General features: G+C 38.5%; 1 protein-coding gene across 1 annotated transcript in view; it reads left to right on the forward strand.

The window, feature by feature from the left end:
* ITGA8 (integrin subunit alpha 8) overlaps nucleotides 1-12,388 on the forward strand; it is a 166,457-nt gene that overhangs the window by 38,007 nt on the left and 116,062 nt on the right. Inside the window, exons 7-11 of the mRNA XM_046679408.1 lie at nucleotides 145-270; nucleotides 1,085-1,129; nucleotides 6,219-6,262; nucleotides 7,677-7,733; nucleotides 10,622-10,674. Of these exons, the coding sequence (XP_046535364.1) occupies nucleotides 145-270; nucleotides 1,085-1,129; nucleotides 6,219-6,262; nucleotides 7,677-7,733; nucleotides 10,622-10,674 (325 nt within the window). The remainder of the gene's footprint in view (nucleotides 1-144; nucleotides 271-1,084; nucleotides 1,130-6,218; nucleotides 6,263-7,676; nucleotides 7,734-10,621; nucleotides 10,675-12,388) is intronic.

The following is a 12,388-nucleotide window of genomic DNA, read 5'->3' on the forward strand; positions in this document are numbered from 1 at the left end:
AGGCAGAAAAATTCCTCATCGAAAATGGAAGTAATTCCATGATTATTTTCAGGAAGTATGTGTTGTTCAGACGTTGTGTGTCTGCCGAGGGAGGGCCTGCCTCTTGTGTTCATTCGGTTAATGTATGAATTTGTTTGAACACAGGTCAGGTGATCACTGCCAGTATTGCTGATATCATTGCCAATTACTCATTCAAGGATATTCTAAGGAAATTGGCTCGAGAAAAACAGACAGAAGTGGCTCCAGCCTCCTACGATGATACTTACCTTGGTGAGATCCATGCTCGAGACATTTGTGGTTGCTCAAAAGATAACGTATTAAATGTAGATGCAAATTCTATTCTTCATGTACTCCTATTATTTGGCATCTTATTCAAATTTTCTTTTCTTATTAGCTGAGAGTGGACTCTTAATTTTCTTTTCTTTACCTTTGATTCAGTCATAGTATATAACTTACATGATCTGAGAGCTATTTTATAGGCTCGAAACTGTCTCTTGCACATAAAATATTTTGCTAGTAGTAGATATATATGTTAATGGAGCTGCCTAATACTACAGGGGCAGCATGATAGAGGCCCTTTCTGGTTTTCAGAGCAGCAGGAAGAAGCTTTCCAGTTGCTAGAATGTTCTCGAATTTTGTTATTTGCAAACTACACAATGTTACCTCACTACTATCATTTCCCACCTTTGGTATCCTATTGGCATTTTGATTACTTGATGAATTATAAAAAAAGAAAATTCTGGTTATGTTTTGTCACCTCACCTCACTTTAAAGCTAAGGGAAATTTGTGGAAGACTGTCATTAAAGAAATTAGGAAATAGGCTTTGTTGGTGATCAGAAATAGCAAAACCTGAGCACAAAAGATACCTTTCAGAGTATCATGTCTGATATCAGATCATGATGTCTGATCATGAATCAACGACTCTTAAAATGCAGTAGCCACCGTTTACACTTTAAGGTGAGTTATGAAGCATTCCTGCTTTAAAAGGGACCTCAGGGGGCCAGCCCTGTGGCCTAGTGGATATATAGCTTATTTGTAAAGCCTTCAAATGCGTGATTAGTTTGTTTCTTTTCTTTAAAACAGGATATTCAGTTGCTGCTGGCGAGTTCACTGCAGACTCTCAGCAAGGTGAGAGAAATTATCGAATTTAAGTCATTTATAAAGCTTGGGGAAGGGTAAAATGACCGAAAAGTCCTTTTACAAATATAATTTTCTTTGCTACACAAAATAGATATCAAAGGAATCTCAGAATGTATATGATAATATTTGGTAGAAAAAACGCACTTTGGCATGGATTTTTATTTTTAAGTCTTAAGGAGTTTCATAAGCATGAATAGCAATCTTCATGAAATTTCGTTAAGCAATAAAAAAATTAGTCCAATAGTACCGTGTTATGAATGAAAAAAATACAGACAATTAAATGACTTAGACGAAAGCCATGCTGTTAGTGACAGATCAAATTTGAGAAGTCAAGATCCCTCATCTTTAATTTCTGGGATCTCATATTGGACGTTTCCAAGCTGAATCCCCGCCTGACTCCAACCCAGCATCCCCACGTGGTTTCCTTTTTCCCTTTGGACGCCCCCAAACCCAAAATAACAGAACCAGCTAATCCCTATTCTCATGTGTGCCCTCCCCTTCTGTCTTGACGGTTTCAGGCCTCTGATTCTGCATCCGCTATCCACTCTCATCATTCAGTGGCCAAATGCTACTTTTTCTTTTGAGCCCCATTTCAAATGCCATCTCCTCCAGAAATCCTTCTTTAGCTTCCTTCTGTAAACTTCTATATCATCTCATTTTTCTCTCTCCAAAGGCATGTATCATTCATTCATTCATCAGTGACTTTTCTGAGCATCCACTACGCGCCAGGCTATGTGCAGGATGTTGAGCACACAGAGGTGAATAAATGGTCCTTAATCTCAGAGTTTACAGACTAGAGGGGCTGACAGACATTAAGCAATGAATACAAAATACCTGATTAAAAGTTGTAGTAAGTGCTGGAATAAAGTCCTAGGCATAGAACTAATCCCATGCATGAGGACTCTACCCTTATGACCTAATCGCCTCCCAGAGGCCCCACCTGCTAATACCATCATGTTGGGGGTTAGATTTCAACATATGAATTTCGGGGAGAACACAAACATTCAGTCCATAGTAATACCAATCATATACAAGACAATAAATGATAGCTTTTTCTTTACTAGTAATATTTATTGAATGGCTCAATCATCAGTCAATATTTGCCATTTTCCGTCTTGTTCCATATGAACATTACTTTCCACTAATGTATTTTAACTAATTCACAAAAAATTGAGAGTAAATGAAATATGGCCATCTCCAGGAATCATCACAGTTCTTTTAATGGTTTCATGTTGACAAGACATACAAAACAGAAATTTGTAGAGAATAAAACATTCTTTATGCAGTTAGGTAGAGGTTGAAAACAAGAGGGTTTTTTTCTTTTAAAAAAATTGTTTTTTAAATACAAGCTAATTCTTAAAGGTCCTCTCTTTCCATAAATTTTTTTTCAAAATATTAAAAGGGAATCTATTGTGGTGGTTAAAATCTTGGCTGTTGGAACTAGACTACATGGGTTTCAACTCCACTTTTTCCACTTACTAGCTCTGTGACCTAGTTACCTAACATCTCACTGTCTTCATTTCGTTATTCCTAAAAGAGGAATGATGATGATGATGATGATGATAATATCATCTACATCATGGGATTCTTGTGAAGATTCAACAAGTTATTCCTATATATTCCTGAAACAGTATAATGCCTGATACACAATATGTACAATTTAAATATTAGCTGTAATAAGAAAGAACCCTTGGGTTAGGGCCATCAGAGATAAAATTGAATAATTAGTACCTTAAAAAAGTCAAATCTTACATTCATTCAGTGATTTAATAAAGGAAACTGTAAAATGTGCCAAATGATTTTTAAACATGGCTTCAGGGCTCTAGTTGGAAAGCTCACCAGAAGAGCATTTAGTTCTGACTGAAGGAAATTAACTATGATGCATGACAGCACGTCATAAGGAAAGGTGGTAGAAAATCATAGTGATTTTCCATCAGATCTCAGAAATATCTAGAAATTGGGTCCAAGTTTTGAATCATTTGTGGATATCTAAAGTAAAGGCACTATCAGACATCATGATCTATTCATCAGACCACACACCAAGACCAAACTGCCTGTGTTCACTATTTACTTAACTAGACTAGAAGGAGTGGGAATTTATTAAAACCAGGAAGCAACGACATGTCATCTAGATGAGAGCTCTGTAATATGGAATCCTTGGACTCTGGGTGCTATGTGGATGGATTTCATGGGATTTGAACCCCTAGAAATTATATGCCAGGTTTTGTAAGCATGTGAATTTTCCGGTGAGAGCATCCATAACTTTTATCGACTTTTCAAATGTGTTCATGACTCAAAAAAGATTAAGGTCTTCTCTTCTCATTTTAGAGTCAGATATGGTGAGCTAAAATCCAAGAAAGGAATCTGGCCCTAACCAATTCTGGGAGAGTCATTTGATGTGGTGGAAAGAATATTGACTTGCTGCCAGTTCTTGAGTTCCACTACTCCCCAACTATGTACAGTGACCGAACCTTTCTGAGCTTCAGTTTCCCTACATATCAAAAAGGGGCATGAATGCCTACTTTTGAGGGGTTAAATGAGAGAACTATTATAAAGCACATGGCACACTGTCCAGTGGGTAGAAGACATTCAACAAATGTTAGCCTCCTTTCTGCTTCTTGCTAGTGGGGTTGACGTCCAAGCCATATATTTTGAGGCCAGGGATCTAAAATTTCCTGAACATATTATTGATATTGAGAGACCTCTGAAGGTTTTGCCATGCGTTATTGGAATGGATCTAAGCAAAGTCTCTTATTTTTCCTCCCAACAGAATATTTTTGTACTTGAGTGACGGTTCTCCTAGCTTGACCTTAAACTCCAAGCAATTTAACTGTCTTGATTGTTTTTAAATAACTATGAACATTTTTAATCAACGTTACATCTAATAACTCCCTAGTGTTGTGGCCATATGAGGTTTCAGACTCCAAAGTTACTGAATGTGATGAGTTTTTTTTTAACAAAATTCTGAATGTTTGTGGGATGCGAGAAGTAGTAGTTGCCAAGTATCTCAAATGAGATGATCCCCTTAATCTTTCCTGGTTGACAAGCCTGATCCTGAAATCAGTCAACTCCATTATATGTGACTGTGGTCTGTTTTTAGGCGCCAGGAGAATTTGATTCATACTAAATACAGATTATTGAAAACTGAGTAGTATCCTACCAGTTCAGATAGCTTTCCTGGAAATCTGTTCAGATGGCTTAGTTTTTCTGAACCTCGTTTTATGCTTCAAAAACATGCTTTACTTTCCCTCCTGCTGCTATAGGTGAACTCTCCATGTTTCTGTCTAAAGATAACCCCTCCACTTTGAGATACCATCCCCTCTTGTGACTCAGAGATAGGACTCTAGGAATTCTTGATCCTTGATCTCACGTCATCAATTTTTCCCTTTCATTTTTTCCCACATTATTTCTCTCATCTTAAAAAACATCTCTCATCCCGCCTCCCCCTCTGTCTACCACCTGTATTTCTCGCTTCAAAAGTGCTGTCACTCTTTTCTGCCTGTATCTCTATTGCCAGTTCCTTGACCTCCCGTCTCTTAAACTCATTGTTGTTAAACTGGACCTCTACTGCTCTGTTGAAACTGCTGTTGTCAAGCAAACCGGTGGCCTCCATGCAGCTCATCTTCCTAGACTGTCAGGAGCCCTTGACAGAGTTGATGGCTCCCCCCTCATTTCTTTACTTGACTTCTCAGACGCTGGCAGCCCCATCTCCATCTCTTTTATTGATTCCTTTTAATTTCCCTTACCTCATTGAAGTGTTCCAGGGTTAAATACTTGGACTCTTTCTCGACTCTTTGAGTTCTCTCTTGATAATCCCACTTTCTTCAATCTTTGCTCAAGTGTCACCTTCTTGCTAAGTCCTTCCTTGCTACCCTACTAAACTACGAGTCCTTCCCTATCCCAACTCCAGCACTCTCAGTACCATTTTACTGCTTATTTTTCTCCACTGTGCTCATTCTCTTCTAATATACCGTTTAGTTGACTCTATTTTTTAAGTAGATCACCTCTTCCAACTAGAGTATAAACTCCATGAGAGGAGGGAGTTTTCTCTGTTTTGTTCACCACTGTATCCTATGGTTGCCTATAAGTATTTGTTGATCGAATGAGTGAATTTATGACTGTAAAGTCCAGCATCTAACCCCAAATGAATCTTCTCTAGTTATTAATGCCAAGAGCATGAGCACCCAGCTCTACTAGAGCACAGAAGCCCAGATAGAGTTCATGCTAGAATTTGTGTGATACCCTTAGGGGCAGGATTGGGGGAAGGGCAATTTGAATGGAAGGAGACTCTCTTTCAAGTTCTTCTTTACATTAAGCTACATTTTTAACTTTAATGAATGTCAAAGCTTAGTTTAGATTTATGAAAATGAAAGCTGGAAAAATCTTTGATAATCAGTGATTCCAACTCCTACCTATTGCAAATGACTGGAAGAACTTAAGTTCAATGACTCCATCCCTGATCCGTGGCAGACCCAAGGACTAAAACCACTGATTTCTGAATCTAAAGCCTGATCGTTGTGTGTTGGAATATGCTTCCAGCTTCCCCCAGAGTTGCTTCCTCTTCTGTGTTATTGAAGCTTCCTTCCCGGGGCACCCTGGGCTGCCAGGTTGCCTCCTAATTCTGCTGCCAACAGACAGTTCCAGGGGTCATACTTATATCATTTACGATATGTGGTTTCTCCTTAGGTAACCAAAATTGTTTTAACATGTTAGTGTGACAGGAGCTGTTACTTTTTACATTAGTACAAAAGATGTCACGACAGTGAAAGCTGGAGAAATCGGAGTCAAAGTTTTAACCTACAAATCACACGCGGACCTGAGAACCCAGGCTTATGTTCTAGAGGCAGAAACACATGGAGACTGGTGATGGAGGCTAGTGAATCTCAAAGGACGACTTTTGGTCTTCTGTTTTCTATTGTCTGTAGCAAAAACAAAGCCAGCGCAAAAGCATGATTTCAAACTGCCAGCTCTCTACACAATGGTTATTCATTCAAAAAGCACTATCTTTAACTGATTTATTGTATAACTTTAAAGTATGTAAGCAATTCCCCTTCTAAATGACTATTTTTATCACCAGAATTGGTTGCTGGAGTTCCAAGAGGAGCGCAGAATTTTGGATATGTGAGTACTATGAATGCACGATAGGATATTTTCTTATATATGCAAAGAAATGTGTTTTTTTCATACAACTTTTAAATCTTTTAAAATGTCCTTTAATAGTGAGCCCCTACTGATCCATGCTTGTTTGCTTTCTAGAAAGGAGCCTAGATTTTTTTCTGATCTATGTGCAGAATCAGCTACATGATTTGGGGGACCCAGTGCAAAATGTAAATGCAGGGCCCCTTGCCCAAAATTATTAAGAATTTGAGGACAGTGATAGCTGGGCATGAAATCAAGGGTGAGGTTCATCTGAGCATGGGGTCCTGTGTGGCTACACAGGTCACACACCCATGAAGCCAGCCCTGTCCTTGTGCATAATCCAGGAATAATTGCAGAGGATCCCATTGTTGACATGATCAGTGTTTTAATATGACTCGTATGGTAAAAATAATAAAACCAATTGTAATTTCATTACTGTATTAGTTTCCTAGGGCCACCATAGCAAATGAACACAAACTGGGTGGCATAAAACAAAATAAATTTATTTTCTTACAGTTCAAGAGGCCAGAAATCTGAAATCAAGGTGTCGGCAGGGTCGCACTCCCTCCAGTGCACCTGGGGGACAATTCTTCTTGCCTCTTCCAGCTTCATGTGGCCCCTGCCATTCCTTGGAGTGGCAGCATAGTGCCAATCTCTGCCTCGGTCTTCATATGGCCTTCTTCCATCTGTATCTATGTGTGTCCTCTTCTTTTCCTATAAGGACACCAGTTGTTGGATATGGAACCCACCTAAATCCAGGATAACTTTATCTCAAGATCCTTAGCTTATTTCATCTGCAAAGACCCTGTTTCCAGATAAGGTCACCTTCTGAAATTCTGGGTAGACATGAATTTTGGAGGGATAATGTTCCAATCCATTATAACTAGTTACCCCCAAAATAGGAAAAGAAAATAAGTAGACCTTATGAAAAGAAAAACTTAGATTTTAAATAATGTTTATTCCTTTTAAAGTCTTGTAGACTTGGAATATCTGTAGATTTGGGGTTGGCTGAATAGAATTAAAAGGAATATTTTTGCTATATGGATGACATTTTAAAATTTCCTATGTTTTTTGCAGAGAGCCATAATCATACGCACATAAATGAATTTAGATAAAAATCCTGATTAGATCAATTGACTGATCATCAGATTAATTGCTCTCAACATTCTTGAATTCAAATTTTATTTCTCCACTTCAAATGAATAAACATACCATAAACAAAAAGTTCAATCGGATTTTGTTGAGATCATTCTTATGGACTTACATTTTTGTTTTACATGTAGCTAATCATTTATCACTCTTCACAAAAATTTTTAAATGATACAAATTGTCATTTAAATAAATGTTCTCCAATTCTATGTCAATGATGTAACCTGTCTAATTTCTGTGATTTCAGGTTTCAATCATCAACTCCACAGATATGACCTTCATTCAGAATTTCACTGGTGAACAGGTAAAGACATTCTAATATCAAATAATGAATGTTACTCTATATTAATATTGTGATATTAATTTTTTAACATTTATATAATTTATTTGTTCATAAATAAATATTATTTATTAAATAACATAACTGTGCATCAGGCAGACAAGATCCCAGCGCTCATGCAGCTGTGCGGGGAGGCAGTTGAGGGGTTGACAGTTAAATAACAAGCAAATAAATGCCCATGATAATTTCAGATTGTGACAAGTGACATGCAGGCAGAATATGCTCCTTGAAAGCTAAAATGCCACTAACTGCTGGGATCTGAGAGCAATCCTGTTCTATTTTGGCCCTGTATGTAGTGTGCCTGCTGGTGTTTTCTAGATACCCGCCTTCCCTCTGAGAAGACACAGGCTTCTCATAGGTCCCACTGTATTGGTCGGAGTCAGTGGGCCTGAACTCTGCCTCCCTTCCTCACTGTGGCTGGAGCCCTCCCCTGATCTCAACATTATATGGAGGTTGACAAGCTATCTGGTTCTGCTCCCCTCCTCCCGGGGCCTAGATATTGCTCCTCACCCACTTTCACTGGCTGAGGTCTCATTATGAATGGGTCAGTTGCCTGAAAACAGGCTGCTGTCGTCCTGATCTAACATAGCCGGAGGTCACACTTCATCCTCCACCCTGGGTTTTCCTGGGTATTGTGACCTGTTGAAATTTGCCACATTTCTGTAAACAGTGAATGTGGTATTGCCGTCTAAGGGAGCCACTCGTGAGTTGAATTAGTTTCTCTGGGCAACCAATTTTCTCTCCTAACCACCAACCCAGGTTACTGAGCTTCTAGAAAGCCTCACATTTGAATCTGGCCAGGCTACATCTTGGCCTTCAGAATCATAGTTTAAGATCCTGAAGTGCTCGACTCTTAGCTAGAGATACAACTTTGGAATAACATATTTACCAAGCAATTTTGATTAATCGAGTTTTTTAATGAATGCAGAGCATTTTTGACATTTTCCTCCCAAAATTTGGGGCTTTAGTCTCCCCATTACTCGGCAATCTTCACCAAAGGATTTAACAACATCTCTCATGATAATCTTATGGCAAATATGGAGAAATAGGCTGCAATGATAAGGAAGTTGGATGGATTTATCAATTTTGAACAACTCTTTCCAAGCAGTGATAATTAATGGTCTAATGAAAATCTGGCAAGACTTCTCCTTTGTCCAGGTCTGTTTTACATTTTTTGTCATTAGAAGCTCTTCACACATTGTTAAATTTGGCCTCTCTATAACTTCTCATCCTCAATAGCACCTAGTTCTGCAATGTTGAACCTCGGAACTTAATGCATAAATGATGAAATTTCTCTGCGTGAAGGCCACACACCACACCAAGAATAAGAATGTCACTGTATATATTTGGACTAGAGAAAAGAGGTTGGAGAATTGAGTTGTTGAGTTATTGCACAACGTAGTTAACTCATGCATTCACTTCCTCTGCAAAGAGTATTTGGCATCTGGCACCTATGTCCTAGTCTGTTTGGGTTGCTATAACTAAAATACCATAGATGGGTGACTAAAACAACAAACATTTATTTCTCACAGTTCTAAAGTCTGGGAAATCCAAGATCAAGGCTTAAGCAGATTCAGTGTCTGGTGAGAGCCCACTTCCTGGTTCATCCTGGTTGACAGCTATTTCACTGTGTCCTTACATGGTGGAAGGGACAAGGGAGCAATCTGGGGTCTCTTTTATAAAGGCACTAATCACATTCGTGAGGGCTCCACCCTCATGACCTAATCATCCCCCAAAGGCCCCGCCTCCTAATAACATCACATTGGGGATTAGGTTTCAACGTATGAATTGGAGAGGGAGGAACAGAAACATTCAATCCGTAGCAATAGTATGTTTGAAATCGAGAAAAGAGGTGGGAGAATTAAATTATTGCCCTTGTTAACTTATATATTCATTCCCTCTGCAAAGAGTATCTAGTACCTGGCACCTACTTTGAGCCAGACACTGGTCAGGCAGTGCAGATGGAAAAGTGAACAACACAGACCAAAGTGTCTGCCTTCTGTGGAGCACACTTTCTAGAGGATTGTAGGCTGATTCAATTAGTAGATGATGGGAGGCCAAGTCAGCTAAAGCATTGGATGGCAGAATATGGAAACAAAAAATCTTGGCATGCTGAAACTATGAGCCAAATCTGAAAAGATTATAAATCTTGAAAACATAGGTTGAAAAACAAAAACTTAAGAGCTAAAATGTGGGGAGATTAAGGCACACTAGTTATACCCAGAAAGACTTAGGAAGTCTAGCTGACGATAAATTCAATGTGAATTGTTAATGAGACACAGTTTCCCCCCCAAATTAAAACAATTTTTATGCTTCAGTAATATACAGAACCCAAAGCAGGGAGTTTATATCCTACTTACTACTCTTCTCCTGTCAGTGTGCTCACGGGGTATCATCTTTTCTTTGATATCGCATGTGGTACCTCTAAGGAAGAGGGACCAGGATGGTGAACTAGCTGAAAATATTTCATATGAGATTCATATAGATATGGAATTAGATTTCTACTGTGAGGTTCACAATTGCAGAACCAGGTAGGATTAAGGACTAGAAATTACAGAATAGCCAGTTTTAGCAAAGAACTTTCTAATAATTGTGTCCACAGATTGAATGGGCTGATTGTTGAACATCTCCAGAGGATATCCAAGCAGATGTCAGGGGTCTTAAGGGAGAAATTATGCACCGGGTCAGGGGTTGGACTAAATGACACCAAGACTCTGTCCATGTCCAAGAGTCCATGAATTTAAATGCAAAAATGTGCTGCAGTGACATTTATCTTTCAGGGAAAACTGAAAGATGACTAAAAAATGATTTTTTGAACACAAAATATGTCGTCTTATGGTTTCCCTTTGCAGATGGCATCTTATTTTGGGTATACGGTTGCAGTATCAGATGTTAACAATGATGGGTAAGTTTATAAGAACTTCCTCCTCACCCTGTATTATATTCATCCATAAAGATGTTATATTTTTAACTTCACGAAATACATCCTTCCTACTTCCTCAACAGGATAGAGGCTCTCTTGTTTTAACTATTTTTGGTTCAGGGCAAGAAGCTACATCTACTAAAGAATTATCTGTCATCCTGTTTTATATCTTTACTGGAATTTTCTGCATCTGCCACTTCAAGAAAAAGACGTTTACTTAGTTTTATCTTTATTTTTCAATTTATGAATTGAATAGTTCTTGGCCATTCAAAATCTGTTGCCGTTGAAGAATTTTCTCCCCTGTCTCTCTTCACCCCATGCTATGTGATATATTCATAAAACATTTGGACGGCAGTAAATATGTTTTCTCCTGACATTGCTTTAACCAACATAGTAGTAACACCCACGGAGAAGATGAAATAATAATGTTATTTTTTCAGCTTATGGCAGCAAATTACAAGTGAGCTTGGATCAAACAGCATGATAAGTTATGGTTATGTTTAAGTCATTACTTCAAAAATAAATTAGTATTAAACATCTCTTTGATTCACTAAAAGCACCTGACAGATGTAACTAAGAAAACCAATAAAATTGAGATGAGCTGATTGTCCCTCCAATAAATATTGTTAGATCACCTACTATGTGCCAGGTGTTGTTCTTGGTGCCCAGAATATAGTGACGAAGAAAGCAGAATAGGTCTCTGCTCTCGAGGAGCTCACATTTTTGTAGAAAACAAATATCTGAAGAATCCTGACAATGATCCAGGATTGGGCTAAGCACTTTAGCTACGTCATTGACAGGCATTAGCTGTGACCTTTGCATAGCTAGAAATGTACTTTATATATTATGTGGTGGCATGTGATTGGAGATAAACTTGGTAACTTGTGAACCTTTTGGAAAATATCTTTTTATTATTCTTTCCTTCCACGGATACTTCTTAAGCATCTACTGTAAACTAGCACTGTCTAGGTGCTGGGATATAGCAGAGAACAATATAGAAATCTCCACCCTCATAAAGGTTATACTAGAGTTGAGGGGTAGGAGCTACAGACAAAAAATAAGTCAGTCAAGTCAAGAGTATGTTAGATGGTGATGAGCACTGTGTAGGGAAAAAAAATAGAAGAGCTGAAGGCAAACAAGATGTCCTGCCGTGGGTAAATGTATAAGTATACTGTGGGACATGCAGACACTGAGATATTATTCAGTGAATGATATGAGTGAATGAAATGAGCTATCAAGCTGTGAAAAACTTAGAGAAAACTTAAATGCATATTGCTAAGTGGAAGAAGCCAGTCTGAAAAGCCCACATACTGTATGATTCCAACTATATGATATTCTGGAAAAGGCAAAAATATGGAGAAGGTGGTTGCCAGGGGTCAGTGGGGAAAGGAGGGATGAATAGGCAGAGTACAGAGGATTTTTAGGTCAGTGAAAGTACTCTGTGTGATACCACAGTGGTGAATCCCAGTCATTATACAGGTGTCCAAATTCATAGACTGTACAGCACCGAGAGTGAACCCTAATGTAAACTACGGACTTTGGGTGATTATGATGTGTCAATATGGGTTCATCGATTATGACAAATGTACCACTCTGGTGAGGGATGTGGACAGTGGGGGAGGCTGGGCACATGGGGGTAGAGGGGAGTTTTTGGGAACTCTCTATACTTTCTGCTCAATTTTACTTTTAACCTAAA

The sequence above is a fragment of the Equus quagga genome, chromosome 12 (genome assembly GCF_021613505.1).
Source record: "Equus quagga isolate Etosha38 chromosome 12, UCLA_HA_Equagga_1.0, whole genome shotgun sequence".
Classification (NCBI taxonomy): Eukaryota; Metazoa; Chordata; class Mammalia; order Perissodactyla; family Equidae; genus Equus; species Equus quagga.